The 16,205-nt window shown below is 40.6% G+C and overlaps 1 protein-coding gene across 1 annotated transcript; it reads right to left on the bottom strand.

The window, feature by feature from the left end:
• Positions 1–1,110: 1,110 nt before the first annotated feature.
• Positions 1,111–15,547, bottom strand: LOC131425044 (myomegalin-like). Its single transcript, XM_058586326.1, has 6 exons — positions 14,719–15,547; positions 13,775–13,941; positions 12,059–12,145; positions 4,672–4,897; positions 3,580–3,723; positions 1,111–2,420 (listed from the first exon to the last, which is right to left on the bottom strand). The coding sequence occupies exons 3-6, from the start codon at positions 12,085–12,087 to the stop codon at positions 2,334–2,336; spliced, it is 486 nt and encodes a 161-aa protein (XP_058442309.1). The 5' UTR covers positions 12,088–12,145; positions 13,775–13,941; positions 14,719–15,547; the 3' UTR covers positions 1,111–2,333.
• Between the last annotated feature and the right edge of the window lie 658 nt (positions 15,548–16,205).

Here is a 16,205-nt window from a genome sequence, read left to right as displayed (position 1 = left end):
AGTGTGTCAAATTGTGTCTGCATCAGTATCACCTGGGATATTTACATAAAGAGGCAGATCCTAGATTAGAGTCCCACACTCACTAAAGTGCTTGATATTGCAGCCCAGGGAGTCACTGCCACAATCCCCACAGCTGATTGTGCAAAAGACCCCCTTTGAAATGAAAAATCTTCAAATTCTTTTTAACTTTTGTTCTTCTTTATACTGAGGATGGAGGCTGATGGACTGCCAGGCCCTCATGGGCACTGCAAAGGGGAACGTGCACTGAGACAGGTTTCTGGCTAACACAGCCTTGCTAAATATACACTTGGGTATTTCTTGATTTTTTTCCCCACTGTGCTCTCTATTCTTATAAAAGTTTTCCAAGCCTCTCACTCGCCAAAGATGTAGACTTGTGAAAGAAAATGTTGTTCTCTATCTTGCTCAAACCCAGAATGGAAAGAAACCTAATTTTCCATTGTCATCCTGACTCCTGAGTTTTAATGCTGCAGAACAAACAGCAAAATATGCCCTTCCCTGTGAGAACTGTAAAGACACATCAAGTTTAAGAATCGCTCCATCATACCATAGAGATTATTGCAAAATGGCAAAGAGAGAAAACTGTAACTTTTTAAACTGAGACTTCAGAATTGGCCAATAACTTTTTTCATGAGTTTTATTTTCTATTCTTTTAAAACTTTTGAGTCTTTTTTAAAAATATTTTTTAGTTGTTGATGGACCTTTATTTTATTCATTTATTTATATGTGGTGGTGAGAATTGAACCTAGTGCCTCACACGTGCAATGCTCTACCACTGAGTCACAATGACAGATCTATAATCTTTTAAAATTTGTTCTAATTAGTTATACATAACAGTATTGTATGCAAATAGAGCACAAATTCTTCCTCTGGCTGAACATGGTGCAGAGTCACACCAGTAGTGTAGTCACACATGTATGTAGGGTATTAAAAGTCCCTCTCATTCCACCATCTTTCACCCCGCCCCCACACACACCCTTTCCCTCCCTCCCCTCTGCCCAATCCAAAGTTCCTTCTTCCCCACTCCCATCGCCCCCGCCTTTATGGATCAGCATCCACTTATCAGAGAAAAGATTCAGCCTTTGGTTTTCTGGGTTTGGCTTAGTTTATTTTCTATTCTTAACACTTGTTCTAGGGACTGGTGTAGAAATGGGAAACAAAGCCGCCAAAAGGAATCTATTTATACAAATTTTGCTTTAAAAAATAAAATAGCTACTGAAAGACCACTATTCAGTTTTACCTAACCTGTCCATGACTGATGTTGGCCTTCAATGTATGGCTACAGTAACATAGATAAATCTCTTACATTTATACTCACCTACTCACATCCTAGGAACACCCTGAAGACACAAAGGAGGCTTCAGTACAATTGGGGCCTGGCCCACACCACTAAGAAACAAGTAGAGGCTGCCATACAGAAGACTTTGCATAGGTGTGGTGTGGACATCAATCTCATATTGCCCTGAGGGATGTTAGGTTAAGAAAATGGCACAGCATACTTAATGGGAGGGCAGGGGGCAGTAAAATTTGGAGAACATGTTAATAAAGGAAGCAGATTGTGCTAGGGTATGAATGAGAGGGCCTCTTAGCAAGTCACCACATTCCTTCCTCACATGGACTCAAAGATCAGACCTGATAGTGCAGGGCAAAGTCCAACCTGGCTTGGCCTAGAGGAGCTACCTGGTCGGGGTGGATGTGTGAAGCATGCTTCTAGAACTGCCAAGGAGCTCTACATTGGGACCACATGACCCATGTGTAGGAGGCAACCATTTCTCCCAAGTTGATCATCTGAGGAGAGCTGCTGAGGTGAGAACTATGCTGTGGCAGGTGCTGTGCCACTGAGGCTGCTCAGAAGCAGTGTCACAAGGTTTACTATGCAATCTTTGGTGCACTTTGCCTAGAGCTGGGGCTGGTGCTATTTGACTACTGGTGTTCCATCACTGCTAGGAAGTCATTCTGTCTTTCTGCCTATGCTAGTAGGAGACATCTCTGATCACCTCTTCAAACCTATACCAGCTTTGAAGGAACAGGGCCCAGATGTTCCTTAGCAGATAGACAGTTGTTCAGATGTGGGGAGGGGGGTATTCCTAGGCTTCCTCATGCTTTAGGGACCTGTGGTAGCTTTGTTTCTTGTGTGGCTCCTGGAAGGCAAGGGGGAGATAGTATAGGATAGGAAAGGTAGCAGAATACAACAGTTACTAATAGGGCATTATGTAAAAATGTAGATGTGTAACCGACTTGATTCTGCAATCTGTATTTGGGGTAAAATTGGGAGTTCAAAACCCACCTGAATCAAATGTATGAAATATGATATGTCAAGAGCTTTGTAATGTTTTGAGCAACCAATAAAAAAAAAAGGGTCTCAAGGCTGGAGCACACAGCAGGTCCCTTAAGAATGTCACCTGCAAGAAAACATGAAAGAATCCTGTTCAGATGGAACTGTTACACACTGCTGATGATGCCCAGGGCTAGAATAAGGGCAAAGCATGCAAAAAGAGAGGAACATGGTGGGACTTGGGAGGTGGTTAAGAGGATGAGACAAGGAGTTGCACGGGGTTGGGAGGAGATTCCAGGTCCCAGCTTAGAGGATAAGCCTCCCTGTGCACTCAAATCCCTCTTGCCCCAACCACAGCCCTACTGCATGCCATATGGTCAGATCCTTTTTTTAGCCAGTTCATGCTACAATTTATGTGGTCTGACAGGAAATAAAGGCCTTTGTCATCTTCCAGGAAAAAAAGGATGGAACATGAAACACGCACATGTACAAACAGCCTGTGGTATTTTAAGGACATGCTGTGAAAAGTTCCCCTGTTAAAAGTGTGAACAAGACCTCCATCTCAGTCCTTGTAGAAGCTTTATCTCCCCCATCCATTACAGGACTGGGAATTTCAGAGATACTGTGTCTGAGACACAGGGCTGCCCTGATGACAGTGTTCACTTTTCAAAATGTCTGTATGGATCTGATGATGGTAAAGGGTCTCCTTGGAATTAGGAATCAGCATAGATTGATCCGAAAACATACCAGTAACATTCATGTGGGATGGAAACTGAGGAGAGGATCTAGAGGCTAGCCCACCCAGGGCAAGACAATTCCTTAGGGGATCTACCTTTTCCTACAACTGGCACAGAGATAACTTAAAAGGTGTGTTAGGATTCAAGGACCATGACCAAAAGAAGCTACAGTATCATAGTGACATCCTTTGATCTTTTGACCAAGAAGCCCTGAGGAGAGGAGAATCTTCAAACTTCAAACTTCAGAATTATTGGTAGTGGACATTTACGGATTACCAAGGTGTCCATGTCTGTGCTTCTTCATTTCCTTTTCTTCTCTTTGAATTATTATCTTAGGGGATGGGGTGTGAAGATGAAGTAAGGTAATCAGAGCTTCAATGAAAGCAGCCACCATGGTCCAGGGGTCTCCCCCAGGATCCTGCACTAAGGTCCAGCACATTCTAACAACCCATGTAGCTCCTGACCCTCAGAAAGCCCTGGAACTCAGAATACAGAACTCATGGGGCAGAAGAGCAGGGCTTATACCAGAAGACAACACTGACTTCTTACCACTTTGCCAGGCAGCCCAGGGCCGTGGAAGCTTGGTAAAGCTACTTGACAGAACATGGTCAGGAGGGAGGCTGACTCCTCTAGGGTGTACTGCAGGGCACAGGTGCTGCTTCTTAGCTCATGGAAACATTTGTTGCCTGGTGCCTGTGAAAAGGCGGGAGGTAGCCATGGACATCACTGAAGCTGAGACATCTCAGAGCTCAGGACATTGTAGGCCTGCACAGGACTCAAGCTTCCTTTGTCAATGAGGCACAAAGTATGGGCTGCTTGAACCTGTAAAATCCTGGTTCATCCCTTAGAGGTCTCAGAACTAAAATGCTGCTCTTTTTACCTGTATTGCCTCTTCCACCTGGACACCCCCATTATAAGGCTGTTAAAGCTCCATTCCATGTCATGTCCATAGAACCTTTATCTTCCTCACATGCAATAAAAGACCTTCTGCACTCAAGGCACAAGAGGTAACTTCTCACATTGGGATTGTGGCCCCTCAGTTGGTTTATCAATAGGGGTCTGTCTTGCCCTGAAGTGGGGGTTCCCTGGGTGCAAGGCTATGTCTACACATCCATGGGTCTCCATGGCTCAGACAGCACAGCCACTGGCCCTTGTTCTCTCTCCACAGAGAAGCACTTTGAGAAGCACAGCAGACTGCTTCCCTCCCATTGCGCCACGGGAAAAAGAAATATTGTGGTCACCAGGTTCTTACTCTTTCCACACCCAAGGCCTTTATGGATGCAAATCCCTCAGTACCTATCCATCTGATTGATTTTAATCTGTCCACATGGGTCAGCATGACTGTAACAGATAATAAACCACTACATCAACATTTAACAAATGCTTTACTGAGGATGGTGGCAATGCTGCAGACTTCTCTGTGGCTCTGAGGGAGAATATCTAGTTGGCCTTCTCTACAACAGAGTAGAACTTAGAATGAATCAGGAGATAGGGAAGCAAGGGCCTGGCTAGAATGAGTGGAAGATACTTTCTCTGTCATTGGGAGAAGCAGGCCACAAAAAGAAATAGTGGAGAAAGAAGTAGAATTAAGGACAAAGGGCACAAAGAAAGGGTAAACCATGAAGCTACAGCTGGAACTACCTCTGAGCTCTGAGATTCAAGGCCCAAGAAGTTGCATGTGGGCCTCAGGAGAGACAGGATCTTTTGAACCAGCTGTTTTCCCTCCTCAGTCTTCTCTCTGAGAGCAGTATAGTCATCGATGCGGCCTATGATAGGGAGGCCATGCTTGTTGGTGAAGGAGCCATCTGTGGTATCACATTCCAGCTTGGGAGAGTTCTTCATTCCTGGAAGATCATCTGAATCAGCTCTAAAAAAGAAAACCACAATAATATAGGATCTGCTGTTACTCATGATAATATCCTCAGTTCCCACCGATGCAGAGATGTGAAAGAGCTCAGGATCAAGAAAGGCAGCCTTCAAAAATGCAGGGTGGGTCAATTCCATAGAGACCTTTTGGTTTCTTTATTTTTATAATCTTTCTTACATCATTACATAATGATAAACTTGCCAGAAGACAAATTTTGTTTTCATCAACAAGTGGATATTCAGGACAATATTATAAACATGAAGAGTTTTCTGGTTAGAAAAGGCACATCAAGTAAATAAGAATGTGTACAGGGAAATGGCCCAAACAGAGCAATAGAACAACTGTGGCAAGAAGAAGAATGAGAAGAAAGGCAGCCACAGAGGATTCAATGAACAGGACTGAAGGCTTTGTGGCACACAGAAAATTTTCTAAATTCACATGACACACTTAAAGAGGACTGACAGTTATTTGCATTAATAATTTTCCTTCATTGTGTCCAAGCCCTTTAGTTGTCATATTTATACCACTTGTCCTGGTGACAATGACAGTATCTGAGCCAGGAGAAAAAAGAAGAGCTGTGGAGGACCAGAGTTAGAAAATTCATACCAACATTCCAAACTGCAGAGAAAACAACTGAAACTAGGGAGTAAAAACAACCAGTGTTCAGGATACCTCAAACACCCTGTACCACAAATCATGCACAGTTTAGCCTTCACCATGAAAGTTCGAAGGTACCAGGACTTCCCTCTCATGTCATTAGCATACCTATGCCGCATGAAAAAGGAAAAGTCAACAGATTGATATGTTTCTATTATTTAGAACAAAAAAGTTTTGATAGATGGGTATTCCAAATGAATGTAAATTCCAGTTTAAAAACTTTTGAGAAACAATTTTGTAAACCAACTTTGAGTATAATATTCCAGGTGCTCTCTAGTACAATGCCTTGTAGTGAAACTTAAGTATGCACAAAAATCAAATACATATATAAGTTACACTCATATATGCATATATGTGATAAGTGTATATGTTAAAATATTGATCAATGGCTGAGTGCAGTTCAGTGGTAGAATACTTGCTTAGCACACAGAAGGACTTGTGTTCAATTCCCCTGTATTAAAAAAGTTGATGAAAATATGAAACATCACAAAAAAGGAGTTCCTGGTAAGAGGGGAGTGGGTCAGAGCCAGGTTCCAATTCAGGCCTCTGGGGGCTGGGAACAAGAGGAAGAGCAGGGACTGAGTCATGGTGTTACACCTTAGCTGGTGCATGGGAAAACAGTGATGGGGAAGTCTTTTTAGAAGGAAGTGAAGATGTGACTCAACACCACACCCACCATGGCAGCTCCAAATGGGGAAGGCAACAACCTAATGTGTGCCTAGCAGTTCCTGCCAGCTGGGTACTGTGCTTAGCACTTCACCGATGTTTCTCACTTAAAGGACACAATAAAAAGCCCATGAAATTGTTCACTTCATTTGACAATTGAGGTCATTATCTGAAAAATGAGTATTCAGCGCAACCAGAGAAAATAAGGATTAACATGACCCAAGAATATCTGGCATGAGAATGTCAAGGCTCAGACTTAGAGAAACCTGAGCAGAAGTGATTGAGGATATGGCCATGGAGGCGATTGGAGAGCGTGAATTAATTGGTGCTCCAAAAGGCAAAACAGAAGACACAGAGTGGAATGTGTCAAGAGGTTGGGGAGTGGGGCCTCTGTTAACACTCAAATTAAAACTAGGGAAGCAAGATAGAGACTGGATATTGAAGAGAGCCAGAGAAATCTGGTAAACATGCTTATCTGAAGAGGCAGGCAAGAGACTGGGGCAGAAGTGGATGTCTACCATGTGGAATAATTGTGCCTGCCACCCAGCACTTTCCCACAGCCCTGGTTTCCTTAAGGGACAGGAGCATTTTGCCACATACTCAGTTCCCCCTAGGTGAAGGAAAGGGAAGCTACTCAAGAGACTGTGTGGTAAGGTCTGTGATGCTGAGACCAACTAGTGGGGTGGAAGGAAGACCATCTAAAAAGTAAAGCACCTGATTTGGTCTTTAAGCCCTGTAAACTCCAGCATGTCTGTTAATGTCCCCCTTTGTCAGTTGGATCATGTAAATATAATAAAACCTGTCCTACTATAAATGACATTGGAAACACAGGCTCCAGGACAATGTGTCTCCCACCTATAGCCAAACTTCCACAGAATTTTTGTTTTTGCCTTTTTAGATTTTACAATAATTTTCTTAAATATATTCCTTTTTAAAACTAGAGCTTTATAGTCATACATAGTAGTGGATTCATTTGGACAAAATCATACATGCATGCAATTTGATTTCAATTCATGATTCGCCCCTTTCCTCCCTCTTTTACCCCCTGTCCTCCCTAAAGTCTCTCAATCTCCTTCATTCTACTAGACTTCCTTTTGCTCATCTATTAATTTATATTTGATTGCTTCTTTCTACCGATGCATAAAGGTGGAGTCCCCTGTGGTATCTTTATATGTGCACATGACAACTTTTTAAGAATTCATTCTGGGGCTCTGGTTGTGGCTCAGTGGTAGAACACTTGCCTCGCATGCATGAGTCCCTGGGTTGGATCATCAGCACCAGGTAAAAATAAATAAAAATAAAGATATTGTGTCCATCTACAACTAAAAAAAAATTTTATTTTTATTTTTTTTTATGTATCAATTTTATTTTTTTTTTATTTTTTTTTAATTTTTTTATTTTTTTAAATTTTTTATTGTTGGCTGTTCAAAACATTACATAGTTCTTGATATATCATATTTCACAATTTGATTCAAGTGGGTTATGAGCTCCCATTTTTACCCCATATACAGATTGCAGCATCATAAAAAAAAATTTTAAAAAGTATTCATTCTGCATTGCCTCCCCTTACCAATCCCTGCTCTCTGCCTCTTGATCTTCTCCATTGCTGCTCTTTCCTTTATCTGTGTGATATTCTATCCTGCCCTCCCCATTTCCTTTGTTTACTCTAGTTTCTGCATGAGAGTAACATTCAAGCTTTGAGTTTTTGTGCTTGGATTTTTCATGTAGCATGACATTCTCATTTCTATCCATTTATCTGCAAATGCCATGATTTCATTCTCTTTTATGGCTTTGTAGAACCCCAGTGTGCGTGTGTATGTGCATGTGTGTGTGTGCCCACGCACACATGTGTACACATGCACACATGTCATATGATATATATATATATATATGAATTTTAAAATTTACTTATCTATTGAGGGGAATCTGGGTTGATTCCATAATTTAGCTATTGTGAATTATGCTGCTATACACATTGAGGTAGCTGTCTCTGTAATATGCTGTTTTTAGATGTTTCGGAAAAATACCAAGGAGTGGACAGATGCTCATAGGATGCTTACATCCCTAGGTTTTTTGATGAAACTCCATAGTGTCTTCTGGAGTTGTACTAGTCTGCAGTCCCACTAACAATGTACAAGTGCACCTTTTCCCCCACCACCTTCCCCGCATTTTGTTTTGTGTGTATTCTTGATCATTGCCATGGTGGAGTGAGATGAAATTTTAGTGTTGTTGTCATTTGTGTTTCTCTGATTGCTAGTGAGGTTGAAGCTTTTCCTCATAGATTTGGCAATCTGTGTTTCTGTTGTTATTTTTTTATTGCCCATTGATTGATTGGATTATTTGGGATATTTTTGTTTCAAGTGTTTTGAGTTATTTATATATTCTGGGTATTAATCTCTGAACAGATGAGTTCTTGCCAAGATTTTTTCACATTCTATAGGCTCTCTGTTCACTCTCTTATTTCTTTCCTTTGCTGTGAAGAAGTTTTGTAGTTTGATGGCGTTCCACTTATCAATTCATAATTTTGAGTATCCTGTTAAGGAAGCTGGTGCCAGCAATTATATGATAGAATGTTGGCCTTATGTTCTTTTCTAGCAGTTATAAGGTTTCTGGTCTAATTTCTAAGTCTGTGATCCATTTTGACTTGAGTTTTGTGCACTGTGAGAAATAGGGTTTTAGTGTTATTTTTTATTTTTAAAGTTTTTTTTTAGTTGGTAGATGAACATAATACTTTTTAACTTTTATATGGTGCTGAGGATCAAACCCAGTGCCTCACACGTGCGAGGCAAGCACTCTGCTGCTGAACCACAATCCCAGCCCTTAGTGTTATTTTTCTACATAGTTATCCAGTTGTCCCAGCACCATTTATTAAAAAGGCTCTTTTCTCCAATGTATATTTTTGGCACCTTTGTTAAGTATCAGAGGGCTCTAAGTATGTGGATTTGTCTCTGTCTTCTATTCTGTCCTATTGGTCTATGGGTCTATACCTTTGGTGACACTATCATGCTGGTTTTGTTACTACAGCTCTGCAACACTACTGGTATTCTGTGTTTAATAATGGTACCAATAAGAAAAACCAAACTGAAACAAAAACTAGTTCAGGAATTGGATAGTAGGAGTCAACTGTGTGACTAATATATTAACATTCCCACTTGAAGTGGTGGGAATTACTCTGTGTGTGTGTGTGTGTAGCTATTTTTCTTTAATAACTTTATTTTATTTATTTATTTTTATGTAGTGCTGAGGACTGAATCCAGTACCTCACACAAGCTAGGCAAGCGCTCCACCACAGAGCTACAACCCCAGCCCTAGGAATACAGTATTTTTAATGAAAATACTTTAAAAAAATATTATTTTTACATGACTGTAGAGTATATTTTGATATATTATACAAACACAGAATAAGTATAACTTGTTGAAAATAGGATTCTGCCATTATTGTAGTTGTACATGATGAGAAGTTACATTGGTCGCGTATTTATAGATAAAGATAGGAAAGATGTGTCCTAGTCATACTACTGTATTTCCTATTACCACGCTCCCTCCCTTCTCTTCATTCCCCTTTGTCTAGTCCAATGAATCTCTAATCTTCCACTCCCTTATTGTGAGTTAGCATCCACATTCTGCCTTTGGCTTTTTGGGACTGCCTTATTTCACTTAGCATGATAATCTCTACTTCCATCCATTTACTAGCAAATGATATAATTTCATTCTTCTTTATGGTTGAGTAGTATTCCAGTATATATGTATACCTCCTTCTTTATCCATTCATCTGATGTAAGGCACCCAGGTTGGTTCCTTAGCTTGACTTTGAGAATTGTGCTGCTATTAAATATCGAAGTGGCTGTGTCATTGTAGTATGCTGATTTTAAGTCCTCTGTGTATGTGAGGAGTGGGATAATGGGGTCAAATGGTGGTTCCATTCCAAGTTTTGTGAGGAATCTCAATACAGCTTTCCAGAGTGGTTGCGCCAATCTACAGTTCCACCAGCCATGTATTAAGTGAACCTCTTGCCCACATCCATTATTGTTGCTTTTAGTTTTAATATTTACCATTCTGAGTGGGGCGAGATGGATTCAGTGTAGTTTTGATTTACGTTTCTCTAATTGCTAGAGATTTTAAACAGTGCTGCCTATGGATCAACCAATTTCAGAAGGCTTTACTGATCTCAGAGATTTTTTTGTACTAAATCTGTGTTTCTCTGTGTTCTCCCCCCATTTGTGGGGAATCTTTGCTGCTTTTGGTATCCATGTGGCAGGTGGGTTGGCTTCTATGTATTCTTTTTCTTTGTTTTGTACTCAAATTTCTGAACCCCTAATCCAACTGAATGTCCAATATTATATTTTTTGAAATTCCTCTTTCACCAGCCTCACTGAGTAGCTGTACTCTTGCTGCTGAGTTCATGAGCAAGGCCCAACATGGAATGTAGCTTTCCACTATCTCACCATCTTCCTGTCTTGCAATACAGCTTTTTATACAGGATGATTGTTCATCAATTTTGACACTTTTCAGGTTGATGCCATTCCATTTGTGAATTTTTGATTTTATTACTTGCACTGTAGGAATGTACTTAAGGAATTCAGTTCTTGAACCTAGATGTTAGAGTGTTGGGCCTACATTTTCTTCTAGTAGATGCAGGGTTTCTGGTCTACTTAAAAGGTCTTTGATTTGCTTTGAGTTCAGTTTTAAGAGATAGGGGTTAAATTTCACTTGACTACATATGGATTTCCAGTTTTTCCAGCACCATTTGTTGAAGAGGTTATCTTCAGCACACTACAGTGATTCAGTCATATCAATGTTTTTAGCAGCACAATTCACAATAGCTAAGCTGTGGAGTCAACCTAATAATAATATATATATACACACATACATATGTGTGTGTGTGTGTGTGTTTGTATGTATACATCACTGAGGCATAAATAAGAATAACTTTATGACATCTGCCAGTAAATGGATGGATCTGGAGACTACCATGCTAAGTGAAATAAGTCAATCCCCCCAAAAACAAAGATCAAATGTTTTTTCAATATTTGGAAGCTAACCTACACTAAGGGGGAGGGAACAGGGGAAGAATCAGACAAAGGGGAATGACAAAGAGGAGCAATAAGGAAAGGAAATGAATGGTAAGAAAAGGAATGAAGCTGACATAACTTTCCTATTTATATATAGGAATAAAACACAGAAAATCTCACCACTGTGTACATGTACAAGCCTGGGGTAATTATTAGAATAAGATATAGTCCATGCTTGTATAATGATATCAAAATGGCCTCTAATCTCATGTATAACTAAAAAGACCCAATAAAATAAAAACAATTTTAAAAATCGACACTTTTCGTTTGCATGTCCAAGGTAATAATCCAGGTTTGAGTTAATGCTTCCCCCCCCCCCCCCCCAAAAAAAAAACCCCAAGAGAAGGATCCATGTGCTAGTAACTTAGGAAGGCCACATTCCCAGCAAAAAGAGGCAGTGATGTCAAGGAAGTTAGGTACAGAAGGAAATCAGTCTAAAAGTATGGAATTTAAGAGAAGGTAGCATGTGTCTGAAAGATGCTCTTCACAGGGTTAGGATCCTAATCTGACTGGGGTTCCCTGCCACAGTTATGAGGAATATCAGGAGAGCAGGCATGAAAACAGAGCAGAATTCAGAGTGTAAACAGGAAATGTAGATGGAAGGGCAGGTCAAGGCTACAAGGCCATGGGAAATACAGATAAGACCAAACAGAGGCTCCATCTGCTGTTGGAGACAAGCACAGGTGAAGAGAAATCACTGCAGAAGTAGGAGCTACAATCTTATACAGAGTTAAAAGGAGTCAAGTGCATCCCAGAGCCAACATACCTGAAGCTTGAAGGCCAGGGGATCTGCATGCTATTTTCCACTTGCTAAACCAAAGTTTTCTTCCAGTTATCTTCTGTTTGCAGAAACCTGTGGCAACATTGAGGACATGCTCTTGTAAACCATCTATGTTGTCAGATGATCCTTTAAGAGCATCATCCTCTATCTTGACATGATATTTCATTGAAATGGAAGCATCTAAATTCAGCTCTGACAATAAAAGCACAGACAACAAGATCCAGTTTCATCTATGATCTTACTGTGACATACTCTTCCACCAAGAGGGTCACCAAATCAAGAAAGCAGCTTTGGACAAAGAAGTCCATGAGTTGATATGCAGCTTATAATGACTTTGATATTTTCTTTTACTTTCATGCTTCTTCCACATTCAATAATGATGAATTTTCCAGGAGGCAAAGGTGCTCAAAATGCTAAAAAATGTGCAAGTAATAGGATTGGTAAAATCCAATAGTGCCCAGATATATAAGCCAAAACTAGGAAATCACACTGGAGGTAAATTGTGCTTTTGGAAAGGAAGAGGTAATAAAAATCAAGCAAATCAATGTATAAACAACCACATTATTAAAGAAAGGAAAACTCCACCTAAGGAATACACATTTGCATAATAATAATATACTCCATATATACCCATTATATACAATATAACCACCATATATAAACAATGCTTAATATACACATGGGGGGTTCTCTATATTTATCTGATGGACAACTGCTTCTTTGGGCTCTTGACTCTACCTGTGCATTGGAAACTTGCATCTATGATATGTGCGGGCTCACATGTCCACTCAAAGGCCATTGGGCCTTCTCTGTGGAAAACTGAAAGGAGAAGAGCGTTCAGTAACAACCCCAGTTATTCCTTTGCTAATCACTCCTGGAAAACCCATTTCTTATGTGCCTGCCTATTGATACATCTAGTGACCAAGGTACAGTGACAGAGATCATGTGTCCAATGGACATGTGATCATTTGTACATGTGCTTAGGTATTAGATGAGCAGTGCCCAGACAAGAGTCCCTAAAATGAAATCATCCAATTGAAAAATAGGGCTTTGAAGTAACAATGAGTTCACCTTAGTTACTTTTTCTGGAGAGAACATTCTACAGAGATACCAGGGCATGGGAGAAAATGAAGGATTTGTTAATCTTTATCCACAGGCAGAAAATATCATGGAAAAAAATGGCAGACATGATTTTTTTTTAGGGGGGAGGAGTAACGGGGATTGAACTCAGGGACACTCAACCACTTAGCCACATCCCCATCCCTATTCTGTATTTCATTTAGAGACAGGGTCTCAATGAGTTGCTTAGTGTCTGGCTGTTGCTGAGGCTAGCTTTGAACTTGTGATCTTCCTGTCTCAGCCTCCTAAGCCTCTGACATCCAAGGCCTGAGCTACCATGCTCAGCACAGTAGACATAAGTTAAGGGTAGAATCAGTCTGGGAAGTGTTCATGATGTTCTCCCTTGTAACTGCAACCTACATGCAAATATATGACTAGCACAGTAAAGGCCACAGAAAGAAATCTGACCAGGCCATAGGAAAAACAGCAAAGCTTAGACCCACTTGACCTATGCACTTGCCCTGAAACAAAATGGGTCTCCTGGTTCTGAATGTATGTGTCTCAGCCTAGACAGTGGAGTTGGGTGCAGAGAATTTGGGCTTTACCAGAAAGAGAAATTGAATTCATCTAAGTAGTACTCACTGGCTCCATCCACAGCAGAGCTGACTTTAGGCTCATCTGATGGGACGACAGAGCTTCTGAAAAGTTCTTGTGTGTCAGGTGAATCAGGATGACCAGAGGGTAGAAAATATTTTTTGTCCAGCAGGAGATCATTCTCTTTCTCCTCATGTAGTTCACTGTTGAGAGTGCTGAGACAGGGAAGAATGACAGATAAAATCAAGGTGGTTTAGAAACTACAGCCTCCCAGCTGGTCCTGATTCGAAGCTGATGGGTAGAGTCCCCAAACAGGCGCCTCCCATCAAAAATGATCCAGGAAACCATTTTCATCACATGGACATAGTGTAGGTGCCATGATATGAAAGAGAGAGGGAGAGCCACCAGTATCCAGTGTACTGGCCAGATAACAAGCTCATGAGGAAGGAGGCTTGACTCCACCTATAAGGTACAGAAGGAGCACATAATAAGAAACATAGCTGTGGATGAACCTTGTGCATGACTGATATTGACACACATAGTTGGCAGGCGAATACACCCTGCTACATGATAGAGGGCCAGAGAACTTGTGCCTTCTAGAATTTTTTCTATCCATTTTTTGACATAACACTCATTTCTGCTTTTCTTGCTATGGCATACCTGTCCATGATCTCAGACCATTAGTGTAGAAAGATAGTATGCCTCTAATCCTGATTTTACAACTTATAACGTTAACAACTGATTTCCGTAAAAGCGAGAAATGCCCAAAACTGACTGTGCAGTTCCTCTTAGTCAGACACACTGTACCAGTCCCAGGAGGACAAAAGATAACCTTGCTAAAGGGCTCCATCATACTGGGTTGAGTCAACATCATCACTGCCAACAGCAGTCTTTCTTTACATTTGGTCATGAAATGTGTCTACTTTGCCTTTCAGATCATCCTTAACCCCTTATTTTATCCTTTTTACTACCCTCAGATTATTTGTTGTTACCTGGAATTCAATGAATCTTGATCTTTTTCATTGTTATTTTCATGGTTTTCTGCAAACAATTCAAAAACATCCAGGAGTCATTAAATAGTGCAATTCCATCCATTTCAACTAGAGCCCATTGGGTTCTCCAGTCATCTTGGCTAGACAGCAATAAGAATCTGCAAGAAATCTTGGAAGTTATTGCAATGTAGGTCAGGAATGAGCAGAAAAAGGAGTCATGGAAAATGGAGTGGGCTAGGGGTGAAGACATAATGACTCTAGACCAGTTTGGGTCTGCTATCTATAGCTCAGATAAAGTTTAGTTGTTGTAATCTTTCTCAACAGTTTTCACAATTTTCCTTTGTATGTCCAAGATAAAATCCAGGGTTGACTTAGTCCTGTTTGCCAAGGAGGGTCCAAGAAGGAGCTATGTGCTAGTGACTTATGAAGCCATGTTCCCAGAAGAAAGAGGCAGTGGAGTCACGGAAGCTGGGAAGAGAAGGCAAAAAAGCCTAGACAGCATGTGATTCCAGGGAAGGTGGCATGTGTCTGAAAAGATGTTCTTCATGGGATTAGGACCCCCATCGAGCTGGGCTTTCCTGTGGCATTTACAGGGAATATCAGGATAGCAGATATAGGAACAGAGCAGATTTCAGAATGCAAACAGGAGATGGAGATGGAAAGGCCTGTCAGGGTGGGAGACCATGAAAAAGAGAGGTAAGACCAGACAGTCTCCATCTGCTGTTGGAACGAACCAATGGTGAAGAGAAATCACAGCAGAAGGAGCTATATCCTCATAGAGAGAGCTAAAATGGGTAAGTGCATCCCGGAGCCACAGAAGCCAACACCACTCTACCCAAAGCTTGAAGTCCTGGGAATCTGCATGCCATTCTCCAATTGCTGAAGACTTGTTTTCTTTTCAGTGTCAGGACACTCATAGTTTCAATGAGAACATGCAGCTCACACTCAGGTGTTTTGACAGCTCAGCCTCCAAGGGCATGACTCACTAGCTTGGGAGGGTTCTTCAACTTAATGCAAGTATCCAACTTCAGCTCTGAAAATAAAACAGGAACTATTATCCTGTGACACACCTATTGACCCAAAAGGGTCACTAAATCAAGAAAGCAGCTTTGCACAAGAAAGTGCAAGATTGTGCAATATATATATATATATATATATATATATATATATATATATATATACATTTTGTTGATATCTGAGATATCCCATAATGATCAAATTGACAGGAGGCAAGCATGCTTCCAATTTATGAAAATATTCAAGAAATAGTTATACACACCCATAGCTCCCAGCTATATATGGCAATAATACCATTAGGGATATAGGCAGTGCTTTGAGTAGGGAAGAGATTATAAAAGTTAGGCAAAATCAAAGTAGAAGGAAAACTATATGAAAGTAAAGAACTGGGGAAGATCATCCCTGGAAAATTTTAAATCTTACATATGACTGACTTATTTTATATACAGGCATTATAGATACATCTGATG

This window comes from Marmota monax, unplaced genomic scaffold (assembly GCF_021218885.2).
Source record: "Marmota monax isolate L192 unplaced genomic scaffold, Marmota_monax_Labrador192_F-V1.1 WCK01_AAM20220418_F8-fsc00181, whole genome shotgun sequence".
Classification (NCBI taxonomy): Eukaryota; Metazoa; Chordata; class Mammalia; order Rodentia; family Sciuridae; genus Marmota; species Marmota monax.
Note: the sequence above shows the minus strand (reverse complement) of the source record. Positions and strands in the feature narration are given on the sequence as shown.

Coding starts and splice junctions, on each gene's coding strand:
- LOC131425044 (XM_058586326.1), bottom strand. CDS start 12,087: ATGCAGATCCCCTGGCCTTCAAGCTTCAG. Junction 4,898..12,058: donor CCCTGGCCTTCAAGCTTCAG/GTATGTTGGCTC, acceptor TTTCTTTTTTAG/AGCTGATTCAGATGATCTTC. Junction 3,724..4,671: donor TTGAATCTCAGAGCTCAGAG/GTAGTTCCAGCT, acceptor GCCTTTTCACAG/GCACCAGGCAACAAATGTTT.